Source organism: Pezoporus flaviventris, unplaced genomic scaffold (assembly GCF_033815535.1).
Source record: "Pezoporus flaviventris isolate CSIRO_AGI_PZ_B2104156 unplaced genomic scaffold, CSIRO_AGI_Pfla_v1 ptg000016l, whole genome shotgun sequence".
Lineage (NCBI taxonomy): Eukaryota > Metazoa > Chordata > Aves > Psittaciformes > Psittacidae > Pezoporus > Pezoporus flaviventris.
The window spans coordinates 1,216,091-1,233,088 of NW_026892564.1; the positions used below are offsets into that span (position 1 = coordinate 1,216,091).

Genomic DNA, 16,998 nt, shown 5'->3' on the forward strand with positions numbered 1-16,998 from the left:
CCTTGTCCGCTCAGCAGTGCGGCTAGAACAGAAAATCAACATACATATGATGAAACCTTCTTCACCTTCCATGTGTTAGTCTGCCTGACAGCAGCATGCTGACAGCCACACTGAACTGAGCTGACACATGCATCACACATCTGTTTACCTTCACAGCACACAACTTTGCAGATTTAATTCAGTCCATCAATCACTAAAATTCAGGTGTTTCCCTTCACAGTAATGGCATTTGTTGACACTGATAATACTTAAAAGTTGTTTTGGGAGGGTCTTTTGGGTTTGGTTGGTTGTTTTTTTAAATACTCATTTTCCACTCTAATATTTTCAGCTTAAATTTAAATAATTGTCTGTTCCTTCCACGTAAGTTTTTCAGACACCTATAAAAGATTAAAGGCCTTTTTAAGGTTTAATTTCCCCCATATTAAAACAGGAAAAAAAGAAAAAGTGAACACTTTGTTACAAAAGTATGGAAAACAAAAAAGTTTATTTCCAGATATACAAAACACCTATTCTCTCATTTCTCCATCTTCTTCCTCTTCTTCCACACCTCTGATGTACAAAACATTATTGCACCTGTAAACAAAACCAAGAGTTTCCTTAGTTGTGTTATAGCCCTCCCCACATATAAAGCCTTAAGCATTTCCTGCTCTAGTGTAGCCTGACCACAGCCAAACCCTGCATGACAAATTGCTGCTGTTGACCATGTACATGTTTTCCACAATGTTCCTTACAACTGCACACACCTGCCTTCCCACCCCCCAAGTTTATAAAAGCAATAACTGGTTGACAATGCTGTACAAGAAATTTTTACTTTTGGCTTAACGGATAGAGTCAAGTTTAACTTTTCAGCATACAAAATGTTTTCAGTAACAATGTGTTAGCATATAATCACAGAATGGTTTGGGTTGGAAAGGACCTTAATCATCATCTCGTTCCAGCCCTCTGCCACATGCAGGGACACCTTCCACTAGACCACATTGCTCAAAGCCCTGTCCAGCCTGGCCTTGAACACTACTGGGGGGGGGGGGCATCTACAGCTTCTCTGGGCAACCTGTTCCAGTGCCTCACCACCCTCATATTATACAGTTTTTCCTAAACCTACTGCCATCTAGCTTAAAGCCATTCCCCCTTGTCCTATCACTACACACCCTTTTAAAGTGTTTCTCTCCAGCTTTAATGCCAAAGGATTGACAGATACAAAATAATCCAGAAAACTAAAGTTCTGTTACCCAAAACAGGATCATAAATGCTTCCTTAGAAATATTAAAAATTCATTCTTCCTGCCCTCAGAAGGGATATCAACATCACTGTTGCATTCACAGCCTTCACATGGAGCTACATTAGTGTCTTAGCCAGACAAGAAACACAGCATTACCAATACAAGTTTTAATACAAGTGGTATAATTTAATACAAGTGCTAAGATTCAGACAGCCTACCCCCACCACCAACACTCTCATTACCTTATCAAGACTTCACCCAGGTGTCCCGACAGCGCACCGTCTATATACTCCTCTGTGTTTGCAAGCTTGAGAAGGAAACCAGCAATAAAATCAGAATAATTACAACGAAAGGAGCTTTGCAAAGCACACGGCGGTTTTGCCCCGCTGCCCGCTCCAGCGGCAGGGAAGCCGAATGGCCCCGCCCTCACCGTCGAGGCGCCGCCGACCCTTCAGAAGCGCCCCACGTCGCCGGCCCCTCAGGACCGGGGCCTAGAGCCAGCGCGACAGCTCCAATCCCACATCCCTCACCTGCATGTTCATGTAGCCGTCGACGGAGACGAGGTACCCCTTGTACTCCATCCCCCACTTCAGCTTCACCATCACCGGCTTCCCCGTCAGCCCGTTCAGGAACGGCTTCGGGTTGAGGGGCAGGCTCTGTCGGGAGAGCAGCCAGTCAGCGCGGCCGCCCCGCTCCCCCCCCCCCCCGCCCCGCTAACGGCCGCGGCTCCCTCTGCCTGCGCGCCCCACGCCCCAGCCTTCCCGCGCTCACTGACGACACCGCCCTCACCATGGCGACGCGGCGCGGGACAGCGGCCCGACACACACAGGCCCACACGGGGAGGCCTCGTGCGCGCCGTGGAGCTGCAGCAGAAAGGACCGCCGCGCCGACCCGGCTTTTACTTCCGGGGGCGCCACTCTCACCTCCGACCCCTCGCCCCCGCCGCCACGCACTTCTCAATAGGTTGAAACTCCCCCACGCGCGAAGCTAAAAGCGGAGCTCCCATTGGCTTGGCGGCGCCGTAAGACTCGCTCATTGGCAGGCCCGGCTGTCCTTCCACCCGTCCTAACCAACCGCTCTGCGGGGCGGGGCTAGCGCGCGGCCACCGCGCCGGGGCGGAAGAGGTGGGTGGTGCTGCTGCTTGCCGAAGTACCTCAGGCTCCTGAGGCTTATCCTTCCTTCCTTCCCTCCCTCCCGACCCCCTTCTTGTGCCCTCCTCGCTGTCCCGCAGGTCCCAAAGGGCGAGCTTTGCCCCCTCGGACACCCAGCTGCCTTGTCTCCTCTTGGAAGCGGGGCGGGCAGAGCAGCGGCTGCCCTGCCGGCCGGGATGGGGGCACCACTGTGTCTGTGTCCCTCCCGGTAGAGTATCGCTTACTTTCTAGCTCTGGGTTATTTCCCGGCTCCGAGGGCCGTGCTCAGCTCGGAAGCGGTGGGGCTCTGCATTTCCTTCTTCCTCATCCCTCTCGGTGGGTGTCCACGAGGTGGCAGCGCCTGACCCGCGCGGTGGCTGCAGCACGTAGCGGGAGCTGCGGACCAGCCTTGTGCCACCAGCCAGCCTTGAGGGCCATGAACGCGTGGCGGCGGCGGTTCGCGTGGAAGAATAAATGTGTGGACCGGTCTGTGTTCTGTACTCTACACGCATGGATAGAAAACCTCACGGCTTGTAAAGCGCTTAAGTGATGGCCTTGCCAGTGTGCAAGTGCTCTACTCAGTCTCATTTGATTCCCGGGCATAGAAGTTGCCAGAGTTTTTAACAGAATCACAGAATAGTTTGGGTTGGAAGGGACCTTGAAGCTCATCCAGTTCCAACCCCTTTGCCATGGGCAGGGACACCTTCCACTAGACCAGGTTGGTGAAAACCCCATCCAACCTGGCCTTGAACACTGCCAGGGATGGGGCAGCCACAGCTTCTCTGGACAACCTGTTCCAGTGTCTCACCACCCTCTTACTGAAGAACTTCCTAATATCTAAACTAAATTTACCCTCTTTTATACTCTTTTCCTATCACTGCGTGCTCTCTCCAGGAAAAGTCCCTCTCCAGGAACTCATGAAACACCAGTCCTTTTCTAGCTTTAATTTGTGACAACCTTTGACAAGCAAATGGGTTGAACCAACATTTGTACCATTTACTAACTTGTCATGTCTACACTAATGTCTTCTACTACTCCCTGTCTGAAGTCATCAAATGCCACAATGTTTATTTATATTCGCTTCATTTTTCATATATTGGATGCTGAATGTGGAAAATATACCCTCAGGAGCTAACCTTTCTGTAACAGAACTATTACATTTTTTGCGCACTTTACCTTCCAAAGGTCAGCCTAGTGCCCTGGTGTTGAAAGCAAAACCATCATCACCTGCTAAATAGGAGTGTTTATTGGTGTCGACTCAACATCTTGCCCAGATCCAGCTGTCCTCACACACAGTGGTTGCAATGCCTTTATGGTTGGATAGACGCAAACAAGAGTTGGAATTGTAATTCTTTTTTAACTAGCATGTATGAGAAGTGCACTCAGATATCGTTTCTGTGATCATTAGAAATCCACATGGTTTTCTTTTTTGGGTGCATTGGATAAGTGACAGAGACAACATCAAAATTATGCTAATAGCCTTTCTGGGAGCGAAGCTCAGCATGGGCCAGCTGAAAGAAATATAAGTTACAAGATTTCTGTATGGAAGTCTGTGGAGACTATATAGGAAAGCATGAACACGATGGAAAAAGGTGTATATATAACAAAAAGATTTCATGCCACTTGCAGTAAAGAATAGCTGATTTCAAGAGATAACATGTATAATATGACAGAACACAATGAGCTTAGAGTGTCATGGATAAAATCATACTGTGGTAGTAATTTTTGCACTTCCCTGACAACTGACAAGGATGGATATGTGTATCTGTGAAGAGCAATATAACGGGTTTGGAGTTGTGTCTGTAAACAGCACTTCTTACATTTAAATATTGAAACAGTTTTGATCACAATGTCTCCTAATGTTGGTGAAACTTACTGTGTATGCAGAAATACAGGAGCCAATCACATTCTGCATTTAATACACTTTGTCCCTCTGACAGATGAATAAATATTCCAGCCCTGTTGTTATAAAGTTACCAAAATCCAGAATAATTTTCCAGGGTCATAGATATCAGCACAGAAGTCAGAGAGCAGGAGCGCTTGACTTCTAGTTTCATAATTGGTGCACAAATTCATGCGTCAGTAACATCATCAGCTGTAGACCGGGTCTGCAGCAATTTTGTGTGGCGGTAGGGCAGGAAGGAGTACTGAAAGAACAGAATGCGTGACTACATCTGATGTAGTTAACTGGATAACTTGGTTAATCACGAAACAAAATAGCTTTGGCCTTTTTTTCCCATGTGAGGAATTTGCTGTTTACCTTGTTGACTGAATCATTCTGACTCAGAGACTGTTTTACTTGGGTCTTCTCCTGACCTTCAGCACAGGGGTGAAGTTCACCTTTTGTCCTCTTTGCATTTCCCTGTGTAATAGGGGAAATAATCGTTTGCATTCTTTTCTGGCTTTGGGTCAGGGTATTTAGGCTGCTGCTGAACAGGAAATGAACAGGAAAGAGTTTTTGTCATAGATTAATACCAACCTTAGATCTTGCATGGATGGATAGGCTTTCTCTTGCAGCTCAGTGGTGGGAATTTAGCACAACTGCCTGTGTTCCTAAGGAAACACATTAAGCGGCTGGACATCCGACGGCAGCAGCGTTTCTGGTGGAGGGACTCATTAGATGGCGTTATCTGTGTTAAGTGCAAATGCTCACTGACATCATTAACATGCCGTGTCACCATAATGCCAGGCAGAGAGGGCTAGCCTCTGTACCCTCACATCAGTGAGAGAAATCTGAGCTGCCCAGGAATACTGCTTGTTTGTGCTGAGTTTGCTGAGACAGGAACTCCCTGCAATAATCCCCTTCTGCGTGCCATTTCTTAAGGAAACTGTCAGATCTGACCCATGTTCCAGCTTCTGGGCTGCACTTCTAGTGACCATCCTGTGCCTTTTCCTAGTGATATGCCAGTGTAAATTGGGTTTTGCTTTGCTACAGTATTTTCCCACTTAAAGCACGTTACCTGAAGGCACAGACCTGAGTTATGAGTGGGGAGAACTGAGTTAACAAAAAGGAGGCTCCACTAGGAGACAGTACCCTAAAGGACAGGTTTGCATCAAACTAAATCCAGTGTAGCAGTGTTGAGTTACTCCTGCTATGGGGTGGATGAACCTCAGCTTCTGGTTCTGTTGGGTTCATAATTGACAAAGCGGTGTAAGAACCTGCTTGCTGCTCTCCCCCTAGGAACCTGTCCCAGGTGGAGGTGTACCAGTGTACCACCCTCCTTGCTTTCCCTTTGACAGACTCCTAGACCATAGCATCTGGTTCTTGAAAATACTAGGTGATATGATGCCTCAGTCTAAGCTAGACAGCTGATAAGTAGCCTTGTGCAGATCAGGAACTGATTTCTGAGAAGCCCTCTATTCTGCTTGGGAATGCAGTGGTTATGACTGTCATGGACCCAGAAGGATTTTGAGGCTGTGTGCACCCTTGTAGAGTTTTGCTGCTGTAGCAATACTGCTAAAATGTGAAGAAGATCTAGGACTGATGCTGAATCTTGCTATGGAATAAATTTATTTTTCCTTTAGCACCAGGCTTAATGGAAGATTTGCCATTATAAGTCATACTGTAATTGAAAATTTGCTCTTGCCCAATTTTCTGTAGAAAGTATTTGATGATTTTGTTTAAAACCCTTTTTCAGTAAGAAATACGACTTTTTGTATGTACAGAAAAAGAGACAAGAGACTTGCCATTAGCCCTGCATCTCCAGTGGTGGCTGGTGTACTGATGTGAGGAAACACAAGCAAGATGCCGAAGTCTGTTTGGGTTGGACTTGCCCAGCAAGCAGAAACTGTGCTGCAAAGGGCTTCCAGGGCAGGAGGCAGAGGTGAGCCTGTGAAAATTTAAACAGTGTTTCTTCTTGGGTAGAGGATTTATGTGCAGTTTCAGGTCAACACAGTGCCTTTTACCTGCAGTGACGTCAGTATGACATGAGACCTGGGGGGACAGCAGGTATATGCTAACAAAAGCCCGGATCTCAATGGAGTCATAACAGTTTTTTGTGCCCCCTCTCCCCCTAAGGTTTGCCAAGTGGCTGTGCTGTGAACCTGTCATCAGGCTGGGCTGTGCCAGGGAGAAGGGGCATGGGATGGGTATTGTACAGATATGACGGGAACATTAAAGCCTCCTTTTATGCAGATTGAAAACCTTTATTTGTGCAAATAGAATTCATGTAAATTATGCAGCTACATTAAAGAGAGGCCCTTTGAGAATGTGCCTCTGAAAACACAAGCTCCTTTGCCAAGAAATAATGGGACATCCTTAATTATCAGCTGTTGTCTTCTGGGTTTGGCAAACTTCTGTTGTTTTATGTGCTGTTGCTTCTTTTATGCTTTGACATTAATGAATTAGAATTGAAATTATGCTCTGAGGAAAACAATGTGATCTGTATAAATAATAAAATGGCATTCTTGTGCGTGTCAGAAAGGACTGGGGGGATCAAGCATTCTGCAGAAGGAACCTGGAAACTGTGCTTTTGCACAAGCATCTTAATGGAAACTAATAGCTGGCTCCAAATCACAGAAGTGGTTCAAGAGTTGATGCTTTGAGAAATCTGGGCAGAGCTTGGAAAGTGTGGAGGTTCTCTGTGTTATGTGCAAGCTATATTTTAAGAGGAGATCATCTGCTGCTCCTCTCTTCCTTTTACCTTCAGCCATGGCTGAAACACCAGTGGTGGTGGTGGTACAAATATTTCTAAACCTGAATGGTCTTTCATTTATCCAGAAATCCTCTTGGACAAATAGTTACCCTAACAAGCAGGAAAAGAATTTTTAACAGTGACTCTTGCAGGAGGAGAGAAGAGGAAGGAGAGGTTAGATAACAGGGTAGTTGGATGTGGGATCACTGGTGAAGAGAGGCTATTTGTTGTACAAGTGGTCCTTCACTGTTTCAGAGAAAGAGCAGAAGGCAACTAGCTGGAAAGGAGAAATTAGGAGAGAGAAATGCTGCTGGATTAATAGGAGCTAAATCCAGGACTTCCGACATTCTTAGAAAATTCTGTCAGAGCCCAAGTAATATTCTGAAGAGATAAGGCAGCAAAATGGGAGCCTGGGTCCCAAAGAAACCTGTGAGTCATCGAGGCTGACTGGCAGCTGTAGGGACAAGTATGTCCTGAACTCCCACCTTTACACCCTGAGGCTTCAATGTGCTGTGGTTTTATTAATTTGGCCAGATGCGTCTATTCTTGTGGTACATAAGGGAAGAGTGATTTGAGGTCAGAGCCTCTGCAAAGTCTGTTGGTCTATTTGCATTTGTGCCTCTCCCAAGGGAGCCAGAGCTGGTCCTGGAGCAGTGGGGCCAGAAAGTCTCAATTCCAGGAAGGATCTGCAGACAGAAAAAAATCCCTAACCCCCTGTACCCTGAAAATGTTCCAAAGGCGATGTCTGTGCTTTGTGTTTGACTTGAACCTGAGCCCAGGGCCCACATCTCAGTGGGGAGGCAGTGATCACTACTCTGCATCTAGGACCAGGGAGCCTCTCTGATAAACTAGTGGTCCTTCTGTGATGGTCTCTTTCAGGCTAGGGAATGGTCAATGTCAAGTGCGCATGTACAACCTTCCCCATGGAGCAGAAAGGAGGAGAGGCTTTCATGCAGCCAGTTTCTGGTCAGCTGTCAGAACTCTGGAGCATCCCATTGCCTGAGTGAAACAAGCAGGATCCCAAGCTTGTGTAGGTGGGCAAGTTTTCCTCAGACCCCACAAACCAAACAGGCTTAGCCTACCTGAGACAGGAAGGATTACAGGGACCAGAAATTAACGTTGAGTATGGTCAGTGAGTTAGGACCGGATGCCCAAGGTAGACAGTACAAAAGACTACAGCATGCTTGTGGTGAAAGTAACTCAAAATCCCATGGTTCAACATACGTCATCTGGTACTACTCCAGGAGACAGAGCATGGCTATAGCTGTTTACACTGGACAGCCGTCTGTACACAAGCTGTTTACCCTTTTGTCAACCATCCCCAAATTACTAGTGACCTGACTTTCACGCTTCTTGGGGCAGTGCCCAGCTCTATGTGCTGGGTGCAGTGTGTCGCCACAGAAATGCCTTTCTTCAAAATGCCTTAAGAGTTTAATACACTGGAGTTTTTGACATGAAAGTTTCCACTGCCTTGTGTCAACAACAACAGTGCTTGTAGGGACCAGCTCTACCTGGTTCATTTCTATCTAGCAGGCTGTTGATGGGCTGGTGTTCTCTTGTCACAAGTGCTTTGTGTAACATTTAAGTAGTCACTTAGTTTGGCAGTTCTGCTTTCATTTTGCTGAATAGTCTGTTAGGTCACTTATGCAACTGTTCCTTTGTTTTTCCCAAAGTGCACAGAGGGTAAAAGCTGCCTTCTCTTTGCCTGTCAGGTGTTTCTGAGGCTGATGTACCCTGGAATTCCCTGCTTGGGCACCAAGAGCCTGGAGAATCACAGCAAGCAATTTCAGTGCTCGATGCTCCTTGCATGCCCCGGGTGACCTGGCTGCCACACTGCTTTCTTTGTGTCCTTTTCTGTTCTTTCAGTCTTTTATGATAGCCACTGTTGTTGTCCACACTTGGCATGGGTGGCCTCAGAAATGCAGCATGGTCTTAGAAACATTTGTGTCCATTTGGTGCCTTCCTTCTCCAGAGCAGTGTCTTCTCTGTGGCAATTTACACCACAGGTAATGGGAATGGCCAAGTAGGTTAGTGGAGTGTTTTCCTGTAATGGGACCCAGAGATGATCAGTAGAGAAGCTGCCCAGATTCTTCTGGTCAGGAATATAGCAACAAACACACTTGAAAGGGTAGGTGCTGATCAGGTGAGTAAAGAGGTCAGGCTCTGACCATATTGCTCACTGCAGTGCAGGATAGAGATCCTTGGGCTAGTTTGGGTAATAGAAACAATTGAAAGAAGCCTGCTTCTCTGCCAACAAACATATTCTGGTGTCTGAGCTGGCTCGCTCCAACCAGCATGTGCAAACTGTGATACTTTGGAGGACTGGGCTGTGTTCAAGGGTGAGAGTGTGGCCACATTTCACAAGCATAGCAAAAGGTGTACCCTTAACAACCCTTAACAAAAAACATTTATTGCAATACTCAGATCTTTGCTCCAAAGCTCATTATCATTTTTCCAGAAGAAACATGTTTTAATTTGTGGTTTGTTTTGTTGTTTTGTGTTTGGTTTTGGTTTTTTTTTGTTTTATAATAAGAGAAAAGGAACCTATTTTTTCCTCGAGCAGCATTCTTGGAAGTGACCTTCTTGGCTGAAATTTTCTTGAAAAATATCAGCTTGGTGCAGATATTTCCTGTTTCCAGGAAAGCTTTTCTAGAGAACTGCCTCCTGTAAATGTTTATACAACCAGTTAAAGGCTGCCAAAGTTATAAGCCACTAAGAAAGAGGAGCATAGAATGGAAAACAGTGAAACATTAATAATAGCATTGCCAACTTCACTTAATAAACAGATGTGTTTAATACGGATTTTATATAATAAACACTATCTTAGATACAAAACAATTGTACCTTTTTTTTGCTACACAATAAACAAATATTTTGCATATCAATGCACAGTATTGAATATTTTCTGGCAAATGTTGTACTTCTAAAATTGTCCTTAAGGTTGTTTGATCAGTTGTAGTTTGCAGTGAACTGATACTGATGTTGCTTTCATACGATGCTTTGCGTGAGGCAAGTGACTACTTGTTCTGACAGATTGTAAAAGATATGTAATTAGAAAGGGAAAGGGGCTAGTTCATACCTGTGACACTTTATGGATTTACATGCTTCTGTGAATTGGACATAAAACACTTCAACTCATCTGTGGTTTTGTGGGTGCTTGCTTTAAATGCTCAGGAAGAAGCTCTTAATCATTTTTTATCTCTGGGAAAGAAGATCTGGAAGATTAAATGATACAATTAAAGATTGGTTTAACAACAGACTTCAAATCCACAGCTAAACCGTCTTGTTAAAGTTTAATTCGCAGTACTATCATGTTGAGACCCCAAGAATTTTAATGGAGGTATGACTTTACATTAAGTAGTTGATAAGTCATGATATAGTCAAGTACATGGCAATTCCTATGCTACTCTGAACTGGGCTGTCCGACAAGAAGCATGGTTATGGCAGCGGGTGACAGTGCACTGGGACACCAGGTTCCACCAAAAGACCCTGGCTGAAACTTTACCCATGCAGAAGATAATAGTGGCTGGAAACCTGACTGCTACAGTCCCTGTTCACCAGCTAATAATTAGCTGAATTTAGGTGTGTGAAGGGACATTCCCACAGGCTGTGTTGATAATGACCTTATGACTCTACTTTCTGTGGTACTTGGGGAGCAATAGTTACTAGACTTAGCAACCTGTATTTTGTGAGTTATCTTTGAGGATATAACTGATCTCCATTCTTCTAATACATTATCCATACTATATGTTTTCCATATGGGTCCATTACTTGCAGTGCTAAACTTGGCAGAATTTCAGGGGGGTTATACTGAAAATACATAGTTCATTTGCATGAAATTGGTTTTTTTTTCCCCTGAATAGTCAACATCAGTAAATTAAGTATACATGGGAAATACTGCAGACCAGTGTTTCTGATGCTGAGCAAATGTATGGGTATATAATAGCTTATATAACTGTAAAATACAACCATTTTGATGTTGCCAAGTTGACTCCAGCCTCAGATAATGGGCTAAAATGTGCAAGCTAAGCACATTGATCAGAGCTGTAATGTCTTTAGCAAATGAGGGAAATACCCTTTGCCTACATAACCTTTGCCTTCACTGGTTTTGCTTTATTCACATTTGGAAGCATACATCATTTCCAAGTGTGTTTAAATAGCAGCAGGATGGAAGTAATGACTGTGCATTCAAGGGCAGAATGCCCCTGAGTTCCATGGGAACTGGATTCTGAATTATACTAAAAGTCATAGAGCATATATGACTCAGATGTGAATTGTATAGTTAAAATGTTTTAATGAAAGGCAATGATTAATTTTATTTTGATTTTTTATTTACATCAAAGGCAAATCCATTTTACATTATTTAAAAATATGTTTTACTTTCCGTATTTTCTCTGGTTTAGTACTCATATATATATAAATACATGTGATACCACAGAACAGTGCAGACAATACCATGCATGTTAATATATATTTAAGTGTATATATGCTCTACATTATTTACTAACAACCATTTTATTGCAGACATCAGAAAAAATGTGGGATTCCTCTGTGTCTGAGAGCAATGATTACATTCACAAGGGTGAACAGATTAACCGTTTAGTTGCAGGTATCAAGGTTGTCACTCAAACTGGCAGCACCTCAGAATGGCTAAAGCTTATCAGAAATTGTCTGGATTGGAAATGACAGCCATACATGCATGAATGCATTTGTATAGCTGGAAGACTGTTGAAGTGTGAAGTGAAGAAGTTCATTTCAGTTTATTTTTTATCATAATTACTGTATTTCATGAGGGAACACTGACTTGCCACATGATAAATACAAGAGGAAAAAGAAAGAAACTTCATTCTCTTATCATCTTTGTCTCCCAAAGGTCACCACGTTTGAACAAAGCATATTTATTTCATTCCTTATGCATTTATATAGCCATGTACTGTACTCTGTATAAGTGAAGCAGAATAATTTTTTGCGAGACTAATTAAAAGTTGCATGGTAGAAAACGTTTTTGTGATCACACCACCGTAACGAAATCGAGCTGTCTTTACTGACGTGTGCTCCATTTACTGGCTTTTTAAAACATATTTCCCACACTCCCAGCAGATCTTTGTTTTTTAAGAGCAAAAACGTAGTAAAGTTTTTCATCCTAAGCAAAGTAATACCCTTAATGAACATATTTGGGGGAAAAAAAATTGTGGTGATTTAGCTCATCTTTATTCTATTTGTTGGGCAGCTTTATACTGTTTCCTAGCTCTACAGCATGAAAACTCCCATGTCACAACAAGAACAACTAAATTGCCTCTGAGTCGCTAGGATCAATGCATAAAGTTTATTTGTCTCCATCCAAGTGGTGTTACAGTCTCCGTCAGTCCCAGTATAAAGTACAAACCAGGCAATTTTACCACATTCTGCATTTCAGATCCCATGTGAAATAAACATTTAGTGAATGGAAGAAGCCATTAATTTAGTTTTATGTTTTCATCATAGACTGTTAATGGAGTTGAGGGTTGCACTGAGAAAGCCTGGAGGTTTTAGCATGACTAGTGGACAAAACCAAGCCTTTATTTAAACAGAAAAAAATTAAAATCCCCCAAGTTAGCTCAAATCACAGTTAATTCCTCCCAAAGACTTTCATAGGTGGGGATATGACTTAGTTCTGTGGTTACTTTTGAGGACAAAATGGTCTACCAGAGAAAAGGGAACATCCAGTTTTAACTGGCACAACACTCCAAAGTGTGCGTTTGGCTTCCACAGAGGATTTGGAAAGTTTTCTTTCTCAGGTGTTACGTGCCTAATTAAATTGGAAAAATTAATAGTATCTGTGTATATGCTCAGACACAACTTCTGTATCTGAACTGGCCAGTGGATAAAGTATTGGTAACAGCAGAAGTTCATGCTATGCCCCAAAAGACTAAAGCAAATGACAGCTTCGATGCACTCTGTCATTACAGGTGTGGGATTGGGGACTGGACATAGCCCTGCTACTGGTCCAGCGAGTGGCCTTCAGCAAGTTGTTAAGCTCCCATTTGCAAACCAGGGACATTTTGTATTATCCTGACCATCACCCCATTATTTTATTGATGTTATGGTGGTACTTACAAGACTTACACAAGATGGATGCTCTGCACTGTGGGGCACCCGACAAACATGAAGTGTGTGTCCTGCAGAGATATCAGACCATGGGTGGGGAGAAGGAAACATGATCTAAAAGGTGCAGAATGGAGGTAAGAAAGATAACACTTAATACTCCACCTGCCATTCGGGAAGTGAAAAAGGCACTGCCAGGATATATTGGGTTTTGCGGCAAAGCTGTGGCTGTCTGAAGTGCAAACCCAAATGTATACTTTTCCCTCCTTGGTGGCTGGCCACATGAGGGAAGACAAAATACTTCCATTTCCAAATTCATGCAAATGGCTCTGAGATATGGATAGATATGGGATTGTCAGCTCCAATTAGTTGATGAAATGACCTACTGTACTTCTCTTCTATAGGTATTACAAAAGCCGTTCCGCCCATGAATTAGGCGTTGGTGAGAAGCTGAATTTAAGCCCACTATTGTATGGGAATGTCCACTCTGCTTTTGCCGCACTAAAGACATTCAGGCAGGCAGAACGCCCTCCGCCGACTCATTAGGGCATACATTAGAGGCAAACTCGCTGCGCTCGCCATGAACCCACAGTGCTCTCTTGAATGGTAGCCCTTGGTGGACGCTTGCAGGGCAGGCCAGTTCCCACAGCACCCCGCTGATCCCCTGTGAACAGATTCATAGCTCCCTGCTGGCTGCAGAAATGGATTGCTTGCCCCATCCTCACCCGCCACTGACAGCCCTCATAATAATAACCTGCCCGGGAGGCGAGGCATGGGGACGGGTTTCTGACAACTCATTAGCCTGAGATACAGTCGGTTCCTGCCACGGATCACCACCACTGATGCAGAGGGACTAGGACAATGCAGGGCAACACTGGTCAGGACTTTTGGGGCCATCATTTACCAAAAAAGTTCCTTTCATCCTGAGAAAGAAGTGTCTGCAGAGGGTGGCTCTGTGAAGAATTCCAAGGGGAGAAAAACCTGGAAAACTGGCAGCGCAAGAAGTGCTGAGGAGAAAAACGAAGGCAGCAGGGAGTCGAATGATACTACAATGAAGCCACAGCTGCTCAGAGGGATGGGAGGCTTCTCTCCCTTAGGCATGCACACAACTGTTTGCCCTCGAGGCAGCAGCTCAGTTCTGAGGTCCTGGCTCTGATTCCTATAGCGTCATCTCTCTTCCTTCTTAGGCTTCATCAGGACACCATGATCAAGATATAAGCCTCAGAAGAGAAATTAAGGAAAGAACCAGGAAGACTGTTAATGTTGATTTTAACTATCATCTGCAGCTTGTCTTCTAAAATCCAGGTGCACTGAGCCGCCCTGTGATTTTTGACCCAGTTGAGAGCTACATGTGAGATCCTGCTCACTTCCCTGTGTCATTTGAGTGGCAGACAGGGCTCTCCTGAGTACACCAGAAATGCTCCTGGCGTGTAACTGGTCTATGGGAACCATCACCTACAAGCTTCTCAGGCTGGTTCAGCAGGATGGTATGTGGAGGGCTATCCATGAAGAGCCTTTTATTTCTGGCTGTCATGGAATGTTGTTACCTTACCTCCGGCTTGGAGACCGATGCTCACAAAGGAGAGATCTTTGCTCACAGCACCCACCAAGAGCAATGTGGAGTAGATCAGTCATTACAGGCAAAAGATGCCCTAGCTTCTAATGGGATGGGAGCAAGACATGGGGAATCTTAAAAGGGATCACACATTTCAGCTTTGCTACATATATCTTGTTTGATACAAAACACAATTATCTATGTGAACTGGAACCTTGGACTGCATGTCCTCCAGCTGATGTTTCGAAGTTTAATCATTAGAGTCAGAAAGAGCAAAACGATTTATAAAGTCTTTGCCTGGCTGCATACTGCTAGACAATGAGCATTTACTGAGTTTTCTACAATTATAATGCAGAAACAAGAAACAGAGAGAAGTCATTTGCTGCACTGCCATCTATGAATCAGTCACTCTAAATCAAGGGCCAGCAAGATCTCATTTGACAGCAAAGAAAATAAAAAACAATTCGGGCCATAAATAAATAAATAAATAGAGTCATCACAGTGTGCTGTTTCCATAGCTCATCGCTTTAGAAGTAAGCATGAAGACTTTCTGAGTCTCAGCTCTTAAAGTACTCCAGTGTTGTGGTCAGGGAAAGCTCACGGGTATTGCTGAAGTAGTGTGGGGATGTAAAATCACAAAGAAGCATCTTCTGTTTCAGAAGGGAGGGAAGTAAGAAGGGATGAATCCACATGCAGTGGTCTAGAACTGTGTTATTCTATTATTTCTGTCTACTAAGCAGCCTGTCTTGTAAGCAGGACTTAAACTATGGAGATAGAGATATATTCCAGGCACACTGGAGATGTTCCAGGCTTGCTAATAGTGCCCCTGAGTCATGGAAGCAACCACATGTAGTGAACCATATTGAAGGCCAACAAAAGGTTTTTAACAACTTTCTTAATGAACTGGAAAGGGAGGGGCATGTCCATGACATTAGTAGAAAATGTTGCATTTGGATGTGTTGCAGGCAGAAGAATTGCTCAAAGACAAATGTGGAGATTAAAAGGATCTGGCAGAATTGGTATGAAATAATTCTATTTCAGGAGCTATAACTGTTGAAAAGGAAGCCAAATATATTGATCTAGGGTTTATATTGCTCCTTCCAACACATGCAGTCTGTCCACAGAGCCGGAGGAGCTGACCTCTTGTGAAAATAGAGGCCTGCAGATACACATCAAAGTGACATCACTTGCTGGCAAGTGACAGCTGATGCTATCCCAGTGGCCTAAAACATAGCTATTGATGGAAAAAGGTGCAAAGAGAGAAAAAGAAACTGAATTAACCCAAATTAAAAGGCTGGTTGACATGGTCTAAGACTGTGGTGAGGTACTGCTAAGTAAACAAGGCACATGTTCCCACTGTGTCTTGAGAAATACATGAAAAATACCCCTAGATGCAGTCCTTCATGGGAGACTCAAACAAGAGAGGAATGAACTGGCTGTGGATGTAGATGTGTGCTTTGTCAAAGACAGGGAAAGTCAGAGTCTCCTGCTGGGATAAACCACGGAAGTATCTTGTCCCTCCCACCAGGAAGGTTCAGTTGCTAGAGGGAGAAACTCTGTCTTTGTGAAGAAGGAATTATGATCAGCAGCATAGGCAGGAGTGAAGCTGTAAAATGGTCTTGGGAGGGAGGCAGCCACTTGCAGCTGAGAGGCTTTCCTCTGGAAGCATTCCTCCAGGGAATTCACCCTCATCCACTTTTCTGGAGCAGGTTCATATTCCTGAATTGCCTTTAAGCACACAATACAGAGTAAGAAGCAGCATTATTATCTATTTCTAAGGAACTCTGGCTTACCAAACTACTACCGAAGAATATTTCTTAAAGTACTGAAAGCTTGCTCATGCAGGAAAACAAAAACCAAACCAAACCAAAGCAAAAGCTGAACACTTAATTACTGTGGAAAATGAACATTCTATTGGATTTATTTGTCTTGAAGTGTTTTGTAATAGTGATCTTCTTGGGTGTGGAAATTTCTTCTGGGGTGGAAAATCATCCTGGATATGACTGTGTATTTTTTAATTGCCTTAAAATTTGAAAGTGGCTGCACTCTTGCTAAAAGCTGCTCTTTTATGTGGTTGCTGCACTTGTACATGAATGGATTCCAGCTGATGGCGCCGCATTTTCCAACAGTACAGTTGTAACTAGAAAAAAGGTGCTTTGCTTCCAAGTTGGAATCATAGAATGGGTTGGGTTGGAAAGGACCTTAAGACGATCTGGCTCCAACCCCTGCCATGGGCAGGGACACCTTCCACTAGACCAGGTTGGTCAAAACCCCATCCAACCTGGCCTTGAACACTGCCAGGGATGGGGCAGCCACAGCTTCTCTGGGCAGCCTGAGCCAGTCCCTCACCACTCTCACAGTAAAGAACTTCTTCCT

At 44.2% G+C, this 16,998-nt stretch overlaps 2 protein-coding genes across 2 annotated transcripts in view; one reads left to right on the forward strand and one right to left on the reverse strand.

Annotated features, from left to right (window-relative positions):
- Nucleotides 1–16,998, forward strand: part of LTA4H (leukotriene A4 hydrolase) — a 128,491-nt gene that overhangs the window by 50,812 nt on the left and 60,681 nt on the right. The window lies entirely within an intron of this gene.
- On the reverse strand, nt 392–2,011 carry SNRPF (small nuclear ribonucleoprotein polypeptide F). Its single transcript, XM_061454514.1, has 4 exons — nt 1,991–2,011; nt 1,750–1,932; nt 1,462–1,526; nt 392–573 (listed from the first exon to the last, which is right to left on the reverse strand). The coding sequence occupies exons 1-4, from the start codon at nt 2,009–2,011 to the stop codon at nt 507–509; spliced, it is 336 nt and encodes a 111-aa protein (XP_061310498.1). The 3' UTR covers nt 392–506.